This window comes from Puma concolor, chromosome E4, assembly GCF_028749965.1.
Source record: "Puma concolor isolate L17-30 chromosome E4, mPumCon1.1.hap2, whole genome shotgun sequence".
In the NCBI taxonomy this organism is placed as follows: domain Eukaryota; kingdom Metazoa; phylum Chordata; class Mammalia; order Carnivora; family Felidae; genus Puma; species Puma concolor.
Window position 1 is genome coordinate 27,399,252 of NC_141683.1, and position 21,304 is coordinate 27,420,555.

The window sequence follows — 21,304 nt, forward strand, 5'->3', positions numbered from 1 at the left end:
CATCCATATAATGGGTATAATAATCCCCAGCTCACAAGTGCCTGAGAAGATTAAATAAGGGGGTGAGTATCCATTAGGTTGTCCTATAGCCCAGGATGGGCTAGACTCAGGTGGTTAAGAGAAAAGTTACCTGGGGTCAGACGGACCTGGGTACAATCTGAAATCCAACTCTACCCAATTAATTGCCGTGCAATCTTGAGCAAGTGACTTAACCTCTCTGAATTCATTTCCTCCTCCGTAAAATGAGAAGAAAACCCAGCATGAAGGGATGAGCCTTCTATAATATGTGCCTGTTTTACATTCTTATGACACCCTAAACTTGGCCTTCAGGACACTTATCACAGTTGGTAATGATACCTTTACATGCTTATTTCAGACTGCCCAGTAGCCTGGGAACGCACCCCACCCACCCCAGGACACTGTGGAAACATACCTGGTTTTGCTCACCACTGTAGCCCCAGAGTCTAGCACAATGCCTGGAGCATAGTAGGTGCTCAACAAATATTCACACAACGAGCGGAGTATACAGCTCAGCAAAATAGCCACAAGGCAGACCTGGACACATAACGAGCGACAGCTACGACAAATCTTCCTCCACTTATGACGGGGTTATGTCCCAACAAATCCATCGGAAGTTGAAAAGATCGTTAGGTCAAAAATGCATTTACCCCACCTAACCTACCGAACATCTTGGGCTTAGCCTAGCCCGCCTTAAACGTGAACACCTGCTTTCGCCTACAGTTGGGCAAAATCATCTACACAAAGCCTACTGTAGAATAGCGTTGACGAGCTCATGTAATTTACTGAATACCGCACCAAAAGGGAAAAAACAGGCACAGAATCGTTAGAAGTGTATCTGGTGGCTACCTGGGAGCTGCCACTGGCCAGCATCACGACTCTGCATCATAGCGTATAATCGCCAGCCTGGGAAAAGATCAAAATTCAAAGTATCGTTTCTACTGAATGCGTATGGCTTTCTGACCCTCATAAAGTTGAAAACTCCTAAGCTGAGCCATCATCAGTCAGACCATCTATGTTATCATCATCGGGTAGAAGCTGCCTACACATCACCCAGCCTCCAGCTAGCCTCAGCTGCCTCCCCCTCACATCTAAGCTCCTACAGGCTAGCGAACTAAATCCCCCCGGCACCAAAGCAAACCCCTTTCCTTTGCTCTTACCTTGGGACAGGTAAGAAACACTTTCCACCCCTTTTGGATCTAAAGACCCTATTGGGGGAAGCCTGGGCGGGTCAGTCGATTGAGCGTCAGACTCTTGATTTTGGCTCAGGTCATGGTCCCAGAGTTGTGGGATTGGGCCCTGCATCGGATTCCTCGCCGAGTGTCGAACCTGCTTGAGATTCTCTCTCTCTCTCCCTCTCTCTCCCCTGCTCGCACTCTCCGAAATAAAAAACAAATAAATAAAGACCCTATTGGGAGTCTTAAGTCTCTTCTTTTCCAGACTTAAAACCCCTTCGATTTGTTTACCCCTTCTTCAAAAAGCACGCGCCACGTTTCCATTACACACGTGGTTTCTCAGGAGACTTGAAGGTCAGCAGCTACACCTGCCCCTCTCCCCAGAGGTCTAAAAGCCAAAGGACCCTCGGCTCCCGCGAGCTATGAGTTGCTGGGCTCCCCCAGGTCCCGGTCAGAGGTCACAGGTCCACAGTACGTACACTCCCGTCGGCCTCCCACCCAGGAAGTGCTCCTGTGAACCCGGTCTCCACCCCCTCTTGCCCAGCCTGACTCGTATTTTATACATGGAGAAACCGAGGCCCAGCTCACGTGGCTTGTTTCGGCAGTACCGCTTCTGGGCTAGAGGCAGGGTGTAGGGACACGGAACCAGCTGGGATACAGATCAGCACCCCTGCTCTCCCCACCCTTCCCTTCTAGGGCATCCACTCCCCAGGCCCCCTGCAGCCTTCCTCCTGGGCCTTCTCTCACCTGAGTATCTGTAAGAGGTCAAGGCCTCTGGGGGAGAGGGCTCAGGCCATCCTCACCCCTGATGGGCCAGAGCCTTGAGTCTGTGAGCCGGCGGCAGAGAGGCCCCAGGCCAGAGCCCAGCGCCCTGCAGGAGGCATAGAGAGACGCCTGCACTCCAGAGGGCCAGCCGCTCAGAACAAGGCTCTTATAGGACAAAGCTGACTGCAGGTGCCGGTCCTCTCTCTTTTCTCCTCCCCACAACCAACCCTCTCTTGGGCCCTCCAACCCCCACCCACGGGCGCACGCGCACGAGCCCCTTTCTACCCAAAACAAATCACCAGCCGCTTCCTCTCCTGGATCAGCCAACGACTGGCCCAGCTGGATTGGAATCAAAGAAGTTTGCACCCTCAGCCCTTCCTCCCTCTACAACGACAGCCCCCTCCCCGCAAAAAATATCTAGATGCAGATAAAGATAGAGATCCAGTCATCGGAGCATGACGGGTGACTCAGACCCAGGGGTACAGGAAGACGGCCTGAGCAGACAGGCAGACCCCCCAAGGAGAGCCATGACTACACTTCCCCAGCGGGCACACGCCAATCCTGCAGGCCCCCCACTCCAAGCTCAATGAGCCCACTCCAAGGGGCACCGCCAGGGAGAGATCCACTCGGCAGGGGTGGGGCAGGGCCTGAGTCCCAGGGGAATGTCACTTCCTCTCAAAGCCCCAGAGAGCTGAGAGCCTCAGGCAGCCCTAAACAATAGCCCGAGGCGTGGGTGCCCAGAACGGTGCCCCGGTGCCACATCCTGCCATTCTTCTCCCAGGCCGCACCCTGCCACCCTTCCTGGCTACGCCCGATCCTATCTCTGATGTTTACTCAGAGCTGGGAGCTGGGCTGGCTACAAGGGTGGGGAAAAGCTTTCCTGAGAGGGCCCCCTCACCGTCTCCAGCCTCTGCGGGCCCCAGGGGTACCGGGTCCAGGGCGTGCGCCGCTCTCTGGTCTAGCACAGCTCAGGAGAGGGTCACAGACAATACCCCCAGTCCCTGGGCTGTTCTGGGCAGGCCAAAGTGGTATTCACCTGACAGAGCAGCCGATACCAACCGATGGAAACTTCTGAGTTCCCGAGCTCCTGTCCTCCAGCCTATGAGAGCCGGCAGGCTCCCCCAGAAGCCCAGATCCAGCCTGAGTTTCATGACTGCCGGTTTGAGTTGAACCCGGGGCACAGAGGACTGAAGGAGCCAGGGAGAGACCATAGCGGTGATGGTCCCATCCATGGCTCCATCTGGTTGTCCTAGGTCTCTGAGGCACCTGAGTCTTTTTCCAGCCCAGGATGAGAGTCCAGGAAAAGACAGGAGGGGGCAGGGGGGCAGCTTGGAAGTTCTGGTGAGGTTCCAGTGGGATGCATGCCTGGGTAAAACTGAGAAGTAAACAGTGTTTCCTGGAGTCCCTTCTCTGGGGGCCCTCCTGCCTTTGTGACTGGATCTGTCTCCAGCCCACCGAAAAGTGCTAGGGGGCCCCTGCAGTCCTGCTCTTGTCTCCCGGCGACCAGGTCTAGGCCTATGTCCCAGACAGGGGAATGTGTCTGGTCTTCTGCACCAGCCATGCCCAGCCCAGGGCTGGCACACCGCAGAAATGGTGCAGCCGGGGCTGACTGGCTTGGCAAAGGCCTCCCTTTGGGGATAGCCCCGAACATTAACCAAAGGAAGGAGAGGCTAAAGAGCATTCAAGGGCACAGCACTCACTCCAGCTGCAGGCACTGAGTGAGGAGCTCACCGCGCATTTCCCTGTCCTCCCCAAGGCCCGGCAGAGCAGGTGTCTGAACGCAGGCCTCAGTGATGCCCAAAGCGACATCTTTTCCTATCGGCCAACACGCCGTCGCTCTCCCTCTACCCCAGATAACAGAATCCGGTCCAGCACAGACAGACTGGCCACTGTCTTCAACGCTCAGAGGATTCTAGTTGTTTTTGACTTGAGTCACGGCCAAGGAAGAATTAGTCAAAAGAAATCAAGGCTGCTTTGAGAATCTGGAGAAAAGACTCGACCTCTCAAGACCTGAGTTTCTTCATGTGAAAGTGGAGATCCCAATACCTACTTTGTGATTAGAAGGCAGCATATACTCAGAGAACCTGGCACAGAACATATGTTCAGCGGGAGGAGGAAGAGACCTAAAGCAAGGAGTGTCTGTCCCCCCCCCCTCCTTGGCTTCCCTCCCCAGCATGCCTGGCAGGTCCCCAGGCTCCCCTGTCCCCACCTCTCCGGGAGGCAGGAGTACAGGGGTGACCCTCCAGCACTGCTGGGAAGTGTCCTGACACAGAAAAAAGAAAATGATCTTTGGGGAGCCTGGGTGGCTTAGTCCGTTAAGCATCCGACTCTTGATTTCAGCTCAGGTCGTGGCTCATGAGTTCATCTAATGGTTCATGAGTTCGAGCCCCACATCAGGCTCTGCACTGATAGAGGGCAGCCTACTTGGGATTCTCTCTCTCTCTCTCTGCCCCTCCCCTGCTTGTTCTTTCTCTTTCTCTCTCTCTCTCAAAATAAATAAACATTAAACAACAAAAAACCAAAAACAAAAGAAAGAAAGAAAAGAAAATGGTCTTTTTTGCCAACCAGACCTGTGTCTGAAGCCTGGCCCCTCCTCATACTGCTAGCTGTGTGACCACAGGAAGTTTCTGTTTCTCCATCTCTAAACTGGAACGAATAATAACTATCTCATAGAATTATTCAGGGGACCCCATGCGATGTTTGCAAAAAAGCAAGAAAAACCAACCAAGCAAAAAAAAAAAAAACCCAAGTTTGCACCCTGAGCGCCCCCATCACTCTTTGGGGAAGGCTTCCCCACCCCCGCGTGGTCAGACAGAAGACCCACAGGGCAATGGGGCACGTCACCCTCTTCCTTCTCTATCTGCTCCCAGCAGGCCTCCCTCCCTTTGGCCCTGTCTCCGCACCCCGCTCGGGCGGTCTGAATGTTCCGGCGGTGTCCCCAGCTACCCCGGAATCTCCCCTGGCCTGAGTCAGGCACCCAGGCGCCACAGAGTGAGGACAGGCCGAAAGAACCCGGATTTGCCAAGGAAACCCCACGTAGTCGGGGCCACTGCTTATCTGGCCACGCCACTGCACCTTCCCTTCCCCGGCTGATGACACAAAAGCTCTGCGGCACTCAGGAGCTCCCGCCTTTCCTCCGGAGCCCACGCAGATCAAGTGTTGTTCTGTTAACCCCTGCAGTCCCCTGCCACCCCCAGGAGGGGACAGGGGCGAGTAGGAACAGCCCGAAATACCCACGGTTACCCACCAGGCTGGGCGAAGCGTCGGCTTGGTCAGCAATTCCTCCCAGCGGTGCCAGGGTGGGCTGGGTAGCCCTTGGCTCTTGCTTTTGGCGTCAAGTCTAAGCCACGTGGGCCAGCGCGCAGTTGGTTCAAACCCCGCGCGCCCCTCCCTAGGGGCATGGGTAGGCCAAGCATTCAACTCTCCTGGGACTAGTGACCAACAGCCGGTGGGTGGCGTCGAGGCCTTCCAGGACAGGCCCGGCACCTGCACACAGCTGTGCTGAACCCCCGCAACGGGCATCCACATCAGAATCTGAAGTTGGGGGGTGAGGGAGCCGATGAGTGGCTGGGGGAGGGGGGGGGGCGGGGGGGTCACCCAGTTCCATACTGTTCCGCGTGGGAACCCAATGAATGCCTGACACCCTCTTTACACCTCAGTTTCTTCATCGGTAAAGGGGGCCAAAGAGACCCCACTCTCACGGTTGTTGGGGAATTAATGAGTAGTGAACATCACTACTGGCTCAGTCGGAAGAGCACGCGACTCTGGATCTCACAGCCGTTAAGTTTGCGCCCCACGTTGGGTGTAGAGATTACTTTAAAAGCTAAATCTTAAAAAAAAAAATTATTTTTTAAAGCTGGGGTGCCTGGGTGGCTCAGGCAGTTAAGCGTCCGACTCTTGGTTTCGGCTCAGGTCACGATCTCGCAGTTCGTGAGTTTGAGCCCCACATCAGGCTCTGTGCTGACAGCTCAGAGCCTGGAGCCTGCTTCAGATTATGTGTCTTCCTTTCTCTCTGCCCCTCCTCTGCTCACACTCTGTCTCTCTCTCTAAATAAATAAATAAATAAACATTAAAATTTTTTTTTTAATTTTTTAAAGTTTATTTATTTTGAGAGAAAGAGAGGGAGAGAGCATGCATGAGAGAGGAGGGGCAGAGAGACAGAAGGAGAGAGAATCCCAAGCAGGCTCGGCATGATCAGCAAAGAGCCCCACACAGGGCTCAAACTCACAAACCAAGAGATCATGACCTGAGCCGAAACCAAGAGTCAGACGCTTAAGCAACCAACTAAGCCAGCCGGGTGCCCCTAAAAATTAATGCTTTTTTATAGACTTTTTTTTTTTTTTTCAACGTTTATTTATTTTTGGGACAGAGAGAGACAGAGCATGAACGGGGAAGGGGCAGAGAGAGAGGGAGACACAGAATCGGAAACAGGCTCCAGGCTCTGAGCCATCAGCCCAGAGCCTGACGCGGGGCTCGAACTCCCGGACTGCGAGATCGTGACCTGGCTGAAGTCGGACGCTCAACCGACTGCGCCACCCAGGCGCCCCTAGACTTTTTTTTTAATGTTTATTTATTTTTGAGAGAGAGAGAGGAAGCACAGAAAAGGGACAGAGAGAGAGAGGGAGAGAGAGAATCCAAAGCAAGCTCCAGGCTCTGAGCTGTCAGCACAGAGCCTGACTCGGGGGCTCAAACCCACGAACCGTGAGATCAAGACCTGAGCCGAAGTTGGAGGCTTAACCGACTGAGCCACCCAGCCGCCCCCAAATTAAAGCTTTTTAAAAAAAATAATAAGTAGTGTACAAGAAATACTCAGCAGAATGCTGGGCGCAAAGGAGACGGGCACTTCATCTTGTTGAGGTTGAATGAATGAATGAATGAATGTGCCCCCAGGGAACCTCCGCTAACCCGAGTGCTCAGCCCAAACCAGCACAGGTTCCAGTCACCCTCCTTAAAGTCACTTCAAACATCAGCCTCCACACATGTCTACGCCCACAGCCCCCTCTCGACGTGGGCACCTCCACATGCATCCTGGGATTGGATCCCCGAGGGCTCAGGAAAAAGCACCTGATTCTCTTCCCTCTTCCTGCCTCAGCCGCTCACTGCAGGGGCAGGTGACTGGGACGGGTAGTTGGTGCAAGAGAGAGGATTCGGCAAATGCCAGTCACCAAGAAAGAGGGCCACCAGGCAGTGTCGACAGGAAGAGAGCCTGGAACCCAGAAGGCCAGCATGCGAGTAATCAGCAAATCCACTTTGGCCTCATTCTCTCCTCCCTGGGATGTACCTCCCCTGCAAGGAGCCACAAGAGAGAACGGAGAAAGACAGCGAGAGAAGGTCTGGGGGTTTCCCGAGCAATTCAAGCATCTAGCTCCCCAGCTTGGGCAGACAGTGGAGGAACCAGGTGACCAGCAGCACTGAGGTCATGGGGGCGGGGCCCCTGGGCTGGACCTGGGCACCCTGGCCTCACCGTTAGGCACCGGCTCAGGTCTGCGGCTTCCCCCGTTGCCTCCCCTTCCCCCGTCGTCTCCCCTTCCCCCATCCCACGGCTTCTGGGTGGGATGCCACCTGTGCCTTGTGTAAGCCTAATCACCACCATCTCCCCCAAGACAAGCTCACTCATCGGAAACCCCAATTCAGCGGCTCTTGCTCAAGCAGCATTCATTCTGCAGGCGAACAAAGTGTTCCGTTCTTTTTCTCCGCAAAGGCCGTGTTTCCTCCCCCATTATCTACCCCATCGGCGGCCAAGCCTGCCACAGAAGCAAGATTTCTTCTTTCTTTTTGTTTTTTTCGTGGTCTCCTTTATTTATGGGTGGCTGTTTTTTCTTGGCTTTGGCTCCTTTTCAGAAGGGCGGGGAAGCAAGGGGAGGAGAGCAGCATGATAGGGAATCTCTGATTTCACCCCAAATGCTCATCAAACGCCCCCCCCACCCCGTGCAGCCGCCTGCACCCCAGTCTGCCTGCATCACCAGTACCCTTTGGAAACGGAAGCAGGACCACTTCAACGGAAGAGTCATACCGGCAAAGCGGTAGATGAGGCGATTCTGGAAGGACCCTGATATCTGGAGCTCACAATGCTAATAATAAGATAGTAAGGGGGACAGTCAAAATAACGGACTAGTGATGGGCACTGACCAATTAGATGGGACTCATGGGACAATCAGATGAGGTGGCAGATGCTGACCACAAACAACTGGTTGACACGCTGGTGTGTATCAGCTGAAGACCCCCTCTGATCGTAGCTACCGTTAACTGAGCATTTACTATGCGCCAGGCACCTTTCACATATTAATTTATTTAGGTTTCATAATAATCAGAGGTAGATGGTATTATTACCTCCATCTTAGGTGGAGAAACCGAGGCCTAGAGGTGATTTTGAGCCCAGCAGCCAAGTATCAGAACCCAGCTCTCAAACACCAGGAACGGAGCACACAATATGCTAAGTGTCACGTTTAGGGATGAGCTCTTTTAATTCTTTCAACAGTCCTGGGAATAGTCGCACCACTTGCAGAGATAAAGCGACCCAAAGCCAGCGTCCCTACACGGTATCTTCCGGGTGCATGAGAGGCAGCATTCCGGAAGGCACAGGGCTGCTTTAGCCCCTGACCTCCCTTCCGGTTACAGCTTCTTTGTTTTCTGGCCTTCTTTCCATGCCACCTGTCCCCACGCCTCCACACCTGCTGCCTTAGCTTCCCACCCATGCCGTGCTCAACGGCATCGCGCAGAACTGACTGCTTCATAGTCCCTTGCAACACACATGCCTAATGAATGGTTGCCCTCATTCTTATTTTCTTATCATCCTTTTTCCTGAATACAAAGGATATGTGCTCATTGTAGAAAATCTGCAAAATTTAGGGTAACCGAGAAATTTGAAAGTCACCCATTTCCCACCAATCTGGAGGTGGCCACTGAACAGAATTTGGCAGATTTCCATCAAATCTTTTTTTCTATGCAGTATTCTCTTCCCCTGTTGAGCTCATAAGCAAGTTTTAGACTACTTTTCCCCTCACTTAATAGTCTGTCATGGGGCGCCTGGATGGCTCAGTCGGTTAAGCATCCAACTCTAGATTTTGGCTCAGGTTATGATCGCGTGGTTCGTGGGTAAGAGTCCACATCAGGCTGTGCGCGAACAGTGGGGAGCCTGCTTAGGATTCTCTGTCTCCCTTTCTCTCTGCCCCTCCCCGAATTGTGCACGCGCTCTCTCTCTCTCTCTCAAAATAAATACACTTAAAAAATAAAAAACAATCTATCAGGGGGAGTCTTCATGTTCCTAAAACATCAGAAATTACTGAAAAAAAATTTTTTTTAATTCTTTACAAAGTCGACTGTAATGTTTGCACATCCTCCCCTCTATGACTGCATCACAATTTCTTTTTAACCAAAGCACAGGGTTGAAATGGTTCCACTCTTGAAATTTTCTGTGACTTAAACCTCTCCGCCCTCAAAGTCACGCACTCCCTGGACACCTCTGGTGGGTCACGGCCATTCGGCTCCCGTGACAAATGGGAAGGAGAGCACCCTGACAATCTGAGGATGGACAGGGCAAGGCAGCGGAAGGACGTCACCTGCCCCCTCCTGATAGGCTGGGGACAGAGTAGCAAACGGAGTACAAGATGGAGGGTGGAAAGATGGGGGCCCGGAAGCTCGGGCCCAGGGTCTGACGGCTTTGACTTTGGGGAAGGCCTGCCGCAGCATTTCTCAGGGCCTTGACTTCCCCGAAAAAGATGGCGAACTACCATGAGATACCACTTCACACCCATTATGATGGATTATTTTTCTATTTTTTTTTAATGTTTATTTATTTTTGAGAGAGACAGAGAGAGAGCGCGTGCGAGCAGGGAAGGGCCAGAGAGAGAGAGGGAATGAGACGGGAATCCCAAGCAGGCTCTGCATTGTCAGCGCAGAGCCCGACGTGGGGCTCGAACTCACAAGTTGCGAGATCATGACTTGAGCCAAAACCAAGAGTCAGACGCTCAACTGACTGAGCCACCCAGGCGCCCCAATGGATTGTTTTTTTTTGTTTTTTTTTTTTTTTTAAAGAAGTATTGGCAAGAATGTGGGCAGTTGTTGATGGGGACGTAAAATGGTGCGGCCGCTGTGGAAAACAATATGGCAGATCCCCCCCACCCTCCAATTAAACATAACCATAGCCATCCAGCAATTTCACTTCTGGAATATACCCAAAAGATACACCCAAAAGATTTGAAAGCAGGGTCTATGAAGAAATATTGTACACCCACGCTCATCACAGCATTATTCACAACATCCAAAAGGTGGAAAAACAACCCAAGTGTCTACGGAAGGATGAACAGACGAAATGTGGTGTGTGTGTGTGTGTGTATAATATATATATATAATAAAACAGACTGTTATCAGCCTTAAAAGGAAGGTAATTCTGACACCCGCTACAATGTGGATGAGCCTTGAAAACATTATGCTAAGGGAAATAAGCTAGACACAAAAGGACTAATATTTGGTTCTGCTTATATGAGGTAGGAGTAGTTAAATTCATAGAGACGGAAAGTAGAATAGAGGTTACCAAGGGCAAGGAGAGGGGGAAGGGGGAGTTGTTCACTGGGTACAAATTTCAGTTCAGGACGACGCAAAATTCTGGAGATGGTTGGTGATGATGCTACACAACGTGAAACGTACTCGCTGCTCCCGAACTGTACAATCAGAAACGGTTAAAATAATGGGGCGCCTGGCTGGCTCAGTCGGTTGAGCATCCCGCTTGGGCTCAGGTCATGATCTCACAGTCTGTGAGTGTGAGCCCCGTGTAGGGCTCTGTGCTGACAGCTCAGAGCCTGGAGCCTCCTTCAGATTCTGTGTCTCCCTCTCTCTCTGCCCCTCCCCCTGCTTGTGCTCTGTGTGTCTCTCTCTAAAAAATAAACAAACATTAAAAAAAAAAAAAGACGGAGACCATGAAGCTGCTAATAATTTATTTACACTTTCATGGCACCTTTAATCTTGCAGATGGGCAGAGGCAAGAGCATAAACACGGCCTCATAGACTGGGGACCAATGTCAGACGGGCATCAGGGAGAGCGGCAGGCTGGAGACTGGCTACCTTTGGAGAACCCCATGCTCACAAAGCCATAATTAACATCACTAATTGAAGTGTCTAGAAAAGGCCAGAGCCAGACAGTGCCAGACCTGCCCCACCAGCTAGAAGGCTGTCCCCTCCATGCTTCCCTCGCCTCTAGGAACAATTAAAGGCTTCCACCTGCCATGCAGAGACAGGTGTATTTGGGATTCCTCAGCAGGGAGGGAAAGGGATCTGGGGGCAGGAAGAGGGGGAGAGAAGAAGAGATTAGGTTCCCTTACAGTCGGTTCCTTGGCCTTCCTGGAACTCCTTCTCTCCGATGTCCTTCTGAGGGTGGCCGTTTCAAGGAAAGCACTGGGCTGACACCTAGTTTCCAGAACAGATCTGCCCCAACTTGCTGTGCACACCGGGGCCAGGCATCCTACTGCTCTGGGCCTCTCTCAAGGTCCGTGAGGAGAGTACATAGCGACAGTGGTCCAAATGGAAGCTCTAAACCAGAGGGTCTGAGCTAACAGAGGCAGGGGACAGGGTGGGGGATGGGACAGACGGGCCTGGGAGAGAAGGGAAACGATCAGGGGCTCATCCACTTATTCCACAGATGCTGGCTTCCAAGGGCCACCCGAATTGTCCTTTTCCTCCTCGATGAATGGCAGACTGGGACCAAAGTCCCATCCAGCCCTAAGATTCATTTGCTATTCTATCAGCGGTGCCTTTACTCGTAAAGGTTGCCCCAGTTTCCACTTAAGCAAGAACACATCACAGGGTCCCAGTATCTCTAAGAGCTGCCTGTGCTCTGTGGCCAGGCTGACGGCGGTCTACCACAAGGGACCCTTAAGCACTTTCTATGGAAACCAAAAGGCCACTGGCATCTTTGTCCATCTTTGTCCAAAGAGGGTGGGAGAGGAGCTTCTCCTCCCTGCCCCTGCCTCCCCAAGCCCTCCCTCTGCCCCCACTGGACCATTAGAGCCACTCTGTTTCCCTTCCCCCACAGCCTGCTGCCCTGACCCGGGAGATAGGGGTGGAGGTGGGGGGTCAACGCTGGGGTCACTGCAGGCGCCTAGCTCAAAACCAGCTCTGGCGCTTAGAGAATTTAACCCTCTCCCTGCCAGCGCATGACTATCCACCCTAACAGAACTACCTGAATGGAGGGAAAAATAATTGCAGAGGGGGTCCACACAGGCCCGGGTGAGAATTCTGAATGTGCTCTGGAAACAGCACTGGATTTGAAGCAGAAGTTCTGAGTTTGAGCCCCAAGCTCTGAAACAAACTCAGTATGCAGTCCTGAGCAAGCCCTAATTCTCAGCCTCAGTTTTCTTATCTGTACATTGGGGGTCAAAATACCAGATTGCTAGGAGCCTCAGCACAGTGATTTTTTAAAAATGTCAAAGCACTTCATATGCTTGATGGTTTATAAAGCTCCATACAAGGGAAAGGGATCTGGATGCCTTTAATTCACTGTGGGGCCCAGGAGGCATCACCCGACCTCCAAGGTCTCCGATCTTCCATTTGCACAGGCAGTGAATTATTACTTCTCCCAGAGATAAAATTTTAAGGGGGAAAGGGCTCCAAGGTCTTTGGATGCCGTGGAAACACAAGAGCCACCAAGCCCCTGGTTTCCACCTTCAGGCTGCCGCCCAAATCGGCAGAAAGATCGCCACGGTACCTACTGAGTGATCACAACAAGCTGAGCACTTCACAGATATTTTCAGCAGCAACAAGACCCATTTTACAGATGAGGCACCTGAAGCCAAGGGATGGAGGCAGAATCCTATTTCAGATCTGCTTGACTCCAAGTCCAAAACCAGAGCACAAGGGACCTGGAGAAGAGGCTGCTTCCCACAGGCCAGCCAAGCCCGATGAACCCTCTCCACCGGGAGGGCTGGGTGCCGAGGGGCAGCCTCCACTTCCTGCCGGGTCCTCGCTGACAGCTCCTGAGCTGCCCGGAGTCCAAAGGTTGGTTAAAGGCTGTTTATTACCATGAATCGTTACAACTCACTGGCAGCTGGGTTTTGCGAACGTGCTGGTTTCATGCCTCAAAGCACTCCCAACTGCATGTGAATTTCATAGGTTTTTACAACAATCTATCCTACCCCCGCCCCCACCCTTAGTGACCAGTTTAAGGGACGACACTGGGCAAAGGACAAAGATGTTCAGGGCCGGACGGTCATTTCTGTCACACCCGGCAACGCCCCGTCTGCACAAGTGCGTGACAAACAAGTTCATTCGCTTTCCTGGGCTGCTCCCCAGCACCGGCATGGCGGGGTCCGCACACGGGGGCCCACGCCCCGCCCCTGCTCCAAGCTTCTGGAACACTTGGGGCAGCCACTCTCACCCCTGCTTCTTGGAGTGAATGGGTCACGCTGGTAACAGAATGACCGCAGCAACACGAACTGCAGCAAACACCTGGATAAGATTCCCGCCCGCCCGACGCTGCTCTGAACACTTTCCACGTAATCAGTCCTTTTAACTGAATCCTTCTAACACACAAGCAATCCTTCCAACATGGCAGCATTTTACAGTTGAGGGCTTTGCAGCGAGCGCCTCTGCCTGTGGCATGTGAAGAAGGAAAACTCTGGAAGGCTGAGGGAGGTGTCAGAGCCAACACCCCATCTCCCCCCCCCACCCCCTCCCCGCCCCTCTGGAGAGGTGCTCCTCTCCCTTTCCCAGATCCCAGAGGCCAAGACCCAAGGGAGACCCGAGGGAGGGCTGTCGGCACATCCAGGCAGGCCGGGAAAGCCGCACCTCTCCCACCGCAGCACAAGCCCCAACAAGCACCGCCTCAGTGGCTACCATATGAGTAGCAGCTTCCACTCACCAGAACCTTCTCCAAACTGGCCCTGTACCAAGCCAGGTACAGAACCAAACTGGCCCTGTAATATGTACATCACTTCATGGAATCCTTTTCACCTTGTGAAGTAGGTATTTTATTCTCTTCCCACTTTGTAGGTGAGAAAACCAGGCTCTAAGAACATTCTAGTATTTTACCGGAAATCACACAGCTCTGAAGCAGCAGAGCCAGCCCTCAAACCTGGGTCTTTCTGACTCCCCCGTGCACCCAGCCTTCCAACCGAAGGCTGTGGAGGTGGAAAATGGCTCCATCAGTCCTGGCCCCCCGGCCAACTCGGCTGAACCGCATTGCTCCTGTGGCGTAGCTCTGTTGCCTAGGGTTCTGCCTCCCCTCCCCGGACAGATGTCAGCCTCCCTGTGGGCACAGTCTGGTCTCCTCCCCGCCCCCACCTCACCGGATTCCCTCACATCATGAGGGCTTGGTAACACTTATCCATTCCCCGAGTATCATATTTGTTCAAAAATACATCACACCCGGGGGCGCCTGGGTGGCTCAGTCGGTTAAGCGGCCGACTCGACTGTGGCTCAGGTCAAGATCTCACGGTTTGTGGCATGGAGCCCCCTGTCAGGCTCAGGGCTGACAGCGAGGAGCCTGCTTGGAATTCTCTCTCTCCCTCTCTCTCTCTGTCCCTCCCCCACTCTCTAAATAAATATAAATAAATAAACACTTAAAAAAAAAAGGCATCTAGAGATTAATAATTCTCAATCCTGTACAACGTAAATTTGCCCATTTGTCAAGAAATGGCACCTGCTGGCTTTCCCAGGAAAGTTGGCCATCCGTACTTACTTGGGCCCTGGCAGGACCAAAGCCGAGGGCCGCATGGGTCCGGGCAGACAGGGAAGTGCAATATCCCTCCCCCCTCACTCCTCCAGGACTGCCAGCCCCACACCCTGGGAGCCCACTAGCCCTGGCAGGGAAGCGAAAGTTGTCTCGATTACCAGATGGTTCAGCATGATGTGAGGCAGCAAAAATGTCTTTGAATGGAAAGGAAAAGAACAGGGTTCTGTTGGAATTTTTCATAGAACAATGAGAGAAGTTTCAGTCTGAATGAATGAGCTAGCCATTCTAAAAGTTCTCTGAAAACATTCTCTGGTTCCCCATTGACCTGCTCTGACCTTGGTGGTCTTTTCCTAACTGCAATCTAAGCTAATGCCCCTTTCTTCTACTGTGCAAGGCTCAGGGCTGGTAGCTCAGCCACCATTGCTCCTTAAAGCCTTCTGGCACAGAGGTGCCCCACTAACAGTCATCTTAGCAGGACCCAGGGGTGGCTAATGAACCCCAAGCCCGGTAGCGGACCCAGAGTACGAGCTCTATACACACTTACTGAACGTAACTACAAGAAATCGGATCTTGTAATTCATCCTTTCATGAACCCCTGGAAAGAGCCTTGAGCTAGCTGAGGAAGAGGATGTCAACTCAGAGAACACAGGACAAGTAACCCATCTGGGGACTGAGTGGCCGTCAGCTGTGTGAGGAAAATAATAATAGTCCAAATCTCACAGCTAGAAACCAGGCCCGTTCTCTCACCGACCAACACCCCTTTCCCCCAACACCCCCCATGCACACATTCTCAGCCCCGGCTCTTTCCACAGTTCCACAGAAGCTTCGATCCTTCCAGCAAATCTGCCCTTGATCCAACCGCCCAAGGGCACCAACCAAGCACCCGGTTGGGATGCAGGTAACTCACTTGAGTGGTTTGCTCTCTCCAAAGCGGCCTGGGCTCCTCCCAGCCATGAGGCAGAGGTGAGGGCATCCGGCACCACTGTCCCTGACTCTAAGAAGCTCCCCGCCACTGCAGGGTTCTCTGCCCTTTGGCACCAGGGACGCCTGGAGGACGCTGACCCTTTGAAGAACGGCCAATGCGGCTATTTCTCGTCAAAGCCAGTTGGGAGGAGACTGAGGAGAAGTCAATGAAGTCGACTTACGTGAGTGGACGCAGGAAGGGGACTTGCTTCCAGGAATAGGGACCGGTGATGAGTCCAGGGGGTCGTGGAGGCCAGCCCGGGGGAGAAGGCACCACGGGCACTGTTCCTGCCCTCTGCATCATCTTCCAGGACCCCCCACAACAACCTGCACCACAAAGCCCAGGCACCCACAGAGCTCTATCTGTGGGCCGATCTCGTGGTCACCAAGCTCAATTCCATCCGCTCAGCACTTTTGCAGAAAGGGGGTTGTTGTGCTTGTGCGCCACTTTTTCCACAGGAGCGGCCATTTTGCCCGCTCGCCCTCTTCCGGGATCTGCTCACACACTCTTCTTCCCTTGTAGGTGTCTTCCCAGATCTGCTCTCTTGAGAAACTCTACGGTGGCTCTGTTCCGAGCATCACAGCCCTGACCCCACTTCACAGGGAGAAATCTGGAGCCCAAGGCCCGGTGAGCATGCACGAGGGAGGGAAGCCCACTCACCCCAGGTACAAGAGCCATTAGGGATCACATGGGGATGCCGTGCCATCCAGAAGGGCTTCTCCCCACACGGGGCTGGGCTCAAGTTGGCCCCATGCTGAAGTTATTCCCTAGCACAGGCCAGGACACCACACAGTCCATCATAAATTGCTGACCTGCTCCCCTTTCCTGTTTAGCCCCCGCCGTGGCCCCCAAGAGTCTTCCCCCAAGAAGACTGGAGAACAGAATGTGCTTGGCTAGAGACCTGGGCGTCTTAAGTTGCTAATAACAGATTCTCAATCTGAAAAACAAAATAATAGAAGGCTTGGCCCTTCCTTTCTGCTCCTCTCATCCTCAACACTGCTTCCTGCAAGGCCAAGAAGAGAAAGAAATGCCTCCTTTGGCCACAGAGTGGGAAATCAACTCCTCCCCTCCCCAGGACTCCCAAGGGATCAGTCTCCCCACCCCCCCCCCCCCAGCCTTGCCCCTCACAGGCACAAAAGCCAGGCCCAGAGGAGGCTCTTCTGTGAATGTCTTTGTTTCCTTGTGTCCCCGCATCTCTAACTTCACTTTATCCTTAGATTCGCTGAGCATCTGCTAAGTGCCAAGCACTGTGCACCAGGTGGGATGTTACCCCAATCCCCATTCACAGATGACAGGTGGCCGCCAGGGAGCAGTGGGGGCGTGGGTGGTGCTAAAGAACAGTGGTGCTGCGGCTGGCCCAGCCCTCTTGGGCTCACACCCATAGCCGGACTCTGTTCCCAGTCACCTACCCTGTGCAAGAGCTATCTGGGGGGAAATGGGACAGGAGTGGGGAGGCAAAGAGAGGAGTCAAAGCCAGAAGCCGCCATCTTTGGAAAGAACAATAGTAAAAGACAAATCTGAATGTTCCCAGGGATAGATTATAAAAATTGTGTTCAGGGTATAGGTTATGTGCAAATTGCATGTAAATATGTACGTGGCCCTTGGACAAACCCACTTGTCACTGTTGCTCTCTCTGCCCTGCTCTTACTCAAGCAGTCTGCAAGCCACCTAGAAAGCTACCTGACCACCTCACCGGGACATTCTAGAGCTTTGCCCCTCAGCCCGGCTTCTCTCTTTAGCCTCCCCTCACCTTGCAACCACCTGAGAAAACAGGCGTGCAGAGGATTTAGAGACAACGGGGCTGTGCCCACACCGGGCACAGTCAAGCTGGCAGGTGAGGGAGGAAAGGGGGAGAAGGGCGGCCTCAGCCAAGGTGAACATCCTTCCCGATCTAGTCTCGGGATGGGCTCCATGGGACTGTCAGGAGACCCCTTGGGCTCCAGTTGTCAACGCCTCAACCCTTCCCATCACCAATTGCTCAAAACCAGTGGCAGGAGGCCAGAGGGTTCTGCGGCCAGATCCCAGAGTGGGTTTCCACTTGGTCTGCACGGGGTCAGACATGCCACACAGACCAGCCTTGTCCCTGCCGGCATGGGACTAGGAAGCCCCGCCACTCGGAGGCGTCTCCGTCTCTGAATCTCAGAGTCCTCATCCACAAAATGAGGGGTCAGATACCCTCTGCCCTCCCCGACTCACAGGGTTTCTCAGGCACCCGAAGACAAGCCGCCCGGAAAGAGGCACACGGTGGAGACGGCAGATGCCGGACTGTGACAAAGTGTCTGACTCCACATCTGGATTTGAAACTGCAGCAAACATTACCAGGGTGGCCGTCATTGCCCTCATCGGACTCTACGGTCACAGCATCACAGCATTCTCGTCTTCTCCTAGGAGGGGTCAAAACCATCCTTGCCAAATTGCAGATGGGGAAAGTGAGGCCCCAAGAGATGAAGGGACAAGCCTGAGGGCACGGAGGCTGGACCAGGGCCTCGGCCCCAGCTGCCCACTGACCCTCAAACACCAGCACAGCAGTCCGAGGAAGATGTTAGCGGCTCCTGGAGGGTTTCACCCCAGGGGTTTCCCGTAGGAAGGAAAGGCAGGACAAGGTCCCCAGTGCCTGATGCGCAGGGAGCGACAGCTGGGCTGGGCACGCCGGCTACAATTCTGGGGTCAGCCAGTCCCCCCTTCAGTCTGGCAGGTCTAGACGGTGCCCCAGGAAGGCCACCGCTGGTCCTTCGGATCCTGGGCCTCCCGGCCTGACTGACCTGCCCAGGAAAGGGGCAGCCTGGCCATTTCCAACTTGACAATGATGGGAAGAAGGCAGACCACCATTTCCATGAGACAGATAACAGAAACCAAGTTCCAAAAAGGCTTATGACATGGACAAGACAGAGAATAATCCCGACAGTTCCCTCTACTGTGCAATTGCTGTGCATCAGCCCATGGCACACCTTTTTCTAGAATCCTCACAATAAGTTGCCACAGGGGAGACCCCATGGCCCCATTATATGGATAAGAAAAACGCAGCTCAAAGAAACTAGGCAAGGGGCACCTGCGTGGCTCAGTCAGTTAAGTGTCTGACTTCAGCTCAGGTCACCATCTCGCAGTTCGTGGGTTCGAGCCCCACATCTGGTTCTATGTTAACAGCTCAGAGCCTGGAGCCTGCTTTGGATTCTGTGCCTCCCTCTCTCTGCCCCTCAGACCACTCACGCTCTGCCTCTGTCTCTCAAAAATGAATAAATGTTAAAAAAAAAAAAAGAAAAAGAAAAAGAAATTAGGCAAAATGCCCAATATTGAGACTCAAAATCCAAAAGCTGCAAATCCAGAAGTTTCTGACCATACAGCTCTAGGGTGTTTTCATTGAATTATCCTTCTCCTAAAATGAAGACTATTCCAGAGTGAGACTGAGTTATTCATAATGTATCGGTGTGGAGAGGAGGAAGAAGAAAGGTACAAAATGATGACCAAAATTGGCACCCAACCCTGGAGCAAGCTAGGGATGAGCCTGAACTTCACCGGCCATGCAGGCCCTTTTTTCAGTCTGACCCAGGCCACCCCCGACCCACCCCAGCCATCCTCACCATCCTGTAATGCAGGCGTGTACTTTCACACGCCACGGGGCTCTGGCTCTGCCCCTGCCTAGAATGCCCTTCATACATTCTTGACCAGAAAACTCCTACACCTCACTCAAAGCCCAGCTCAAATGCTGTCCTTTCTTTAAAAACCATTCCTGGGTTATTTATCCAAGGGATACAGGTGTGCTGTTTCAAAGGGACACATGCACCCCATGTTTATAGCAGCACTATCCACAATAGCCAAAGTATGGAAAGAGCCCAAATGTTCGTCGGTGGATGAACGGATAAAGAAGATGTGGTATAGATATGCAGTGGAGTATTACTCGGCAATCAAAAAGGATGAAACCTTGCCATTTGCAACGACGTGGATGGAACTGGAGGGTATCATGCTAAGTGAAATTAGTCAGTCAGAGAAAGACAAACATCGTATGACTTCATTCATAGGAGGACTTTAAGAGACAAAACAGATGAACATAAGGGAAGGGACGCAAAAATGATATAAAAACAGGGAGGGGGACAAAACATAAGAGACTCTTAAATATGGAGAACAAACTGAGGATTGCTGGAGGGGGTTGTGGGAGGGGCGATGGGCTAAATGGGTCAGGAGCACTGAGGAATCTACTCCTGAAATCATTGTTACACTATATGCTAAGTAATTTGGATGTAAGTTTAAAAAATTTAAAAAATTAAAAATCATTCCCGGGGCGCCTGAGTGGCTCAATCGGTTAACCATCCGACTTCAGCTAAGGTCATGATCTCACAGTTCGTGAGTTCAAGCTCCCCGTCGGGGCTGTGCTGACAGCTCAGAGCCTGGAACCTGCTTCGGATTCTGTGTCTCCCTCTCTCTCTCTGCCCCTCCTCCACTCGCACTCTGTCTCTCTCTCAAAAATAATAAATAAACATTAAAAAAAAAAATCATTCCCTAATAACCCTAGAAAAGTTGATGGCGCCTCCAGGGCATCCCAGAGTCTTTGGAGATCCCTGGTCTCTACTCCTTGACTGGACTGCAATTATGTATTCAGGTTCCGGCTAGCTCCGAGCCCCGGGGACAGGGACAGTAATAGCCTTCTCTAATACAACCCTTACTATTCAAGATACCACACCGAGCACCTCTTCACATGTAACAGTCACAGCAGCCCCTATTATCACTCCCACGTTACAGATGGGGAAACTGAGACTCAGACAGACAGGTTAAGCTACTTACCCAAGACCACACAGGCAGTCTGGCTCCAGAGTCTGCCTGCCCAGGCTGGTACTGTCTTGCCTCCCCATCCCCAATGCAGTGCCTGGCACATGCTAGGTGTTCAGTAAAGGTTTGTGGCATAAAAGGGTAGAAAAGGAGGAAGGTATTGCCTCACCCCGGCTACCTCCGGCTCCAAATACCACCTGAAATTCCTCGGCCCCGGATATCCCTACTTCTGGTCCCACCTTCTGACATCCAGCGCAGCTTTCTTCCCCCAACCTCCAGGTGCTTTTCCTATCTCCCATCCATTTCTTCCTTGAGTGTCCCAGCAGGGGTGAGGGGTCCTGCTGTCTTTCCAGTGGGAAACTGAGACCCACAGAGGCCTCATGGCCAGCGGATCTGTTCAGAGGCAAGTCTCCTGCCCATGGGGCTGGCGCCGCGTTCGGACTGGTTTTACCTCTGCCTCCGGCAAGAAAAAACAAGCAAGTTGCAGGGGCAGTGTGGAGGTCAGCGCCTGCCCTTTCCTCGCTGCCAGCACCCCCTGGCTGACCTGACCACTGGTCTCTGGCTGGGCCTGAGAGCCGAGGAGGGGGGCTGCTCCCCGGGGCTAGGGAGGAGGAGACAAGAGGCCCTTTGTGTCTGCAGAGCTCCTGAGACACCTGTTCTCCCTCCTGCCTGCCTGTGGCCTCCCTCCCTCCTGGCCGGGCTGTGTGCGGCCTTGTTTATCCTACAGCCCTGGCAGCCAGGCCCAGCCTGCTCCCAGCGTGGGGCTCCGGCAGCCCCTGCCAGCACCTGCCTGGTCCTGGCAGCCCCGGGGGCTGCGGGCCAAGCACAATCACCCTGCTGTTGACACAGTTGTTGATTTTCAGGAGGGCAGGGAGGGACGGGAGAGAAGGAGAGAAGCGGCGAAGGCATTTAACGCCAGCCTGGCTAATTTGCAGTTGGTCCCAGCAATCCTCTCCC

At 53.1% G+C, this 21,304-nt stretch overlaps 1 protein-coding gene across 5 annotated transcripts in view; it reads right to left on the reverse strand.

Moving 5' to 3' along the window:
• Positions 1 to 21,304, reverse strand: part of SOX13 (SRY-box transcription factor 13) — a 47,069-nt gene that overhangs the window by 15,834 nt on the left and 9,931 nt on the right. The window contains exons 1-2 of one of the 5 annotated variants that reach the window (XM_086693889.1): positions 15,778 to 16,635; positions 12,419 to 12,431 (exon numbers count right to left, since the gene is read on the reverse strand). The exons of 3 other annotated variants lie outside the window; for them this stretch is intronic. In XM_086693889.1, the coding sequence (XP_086550015.1) occupies positions 12,419 to 12,431; positions 15,778 to 15,889 (125 nt within the window). In that variant the 5' untranslated portion in view covers positions 15,890 to 16,635. Of the gene's footprint in view, positions 1 to 1,940; positions 2,158 to 12,418; positions 12,432 to 15,777; positions 16,636 to 21,304 lie in introns of those variants that run through there. One more of the 5 variants, XM_086693886.1, reaches the window with a different exon arrangement.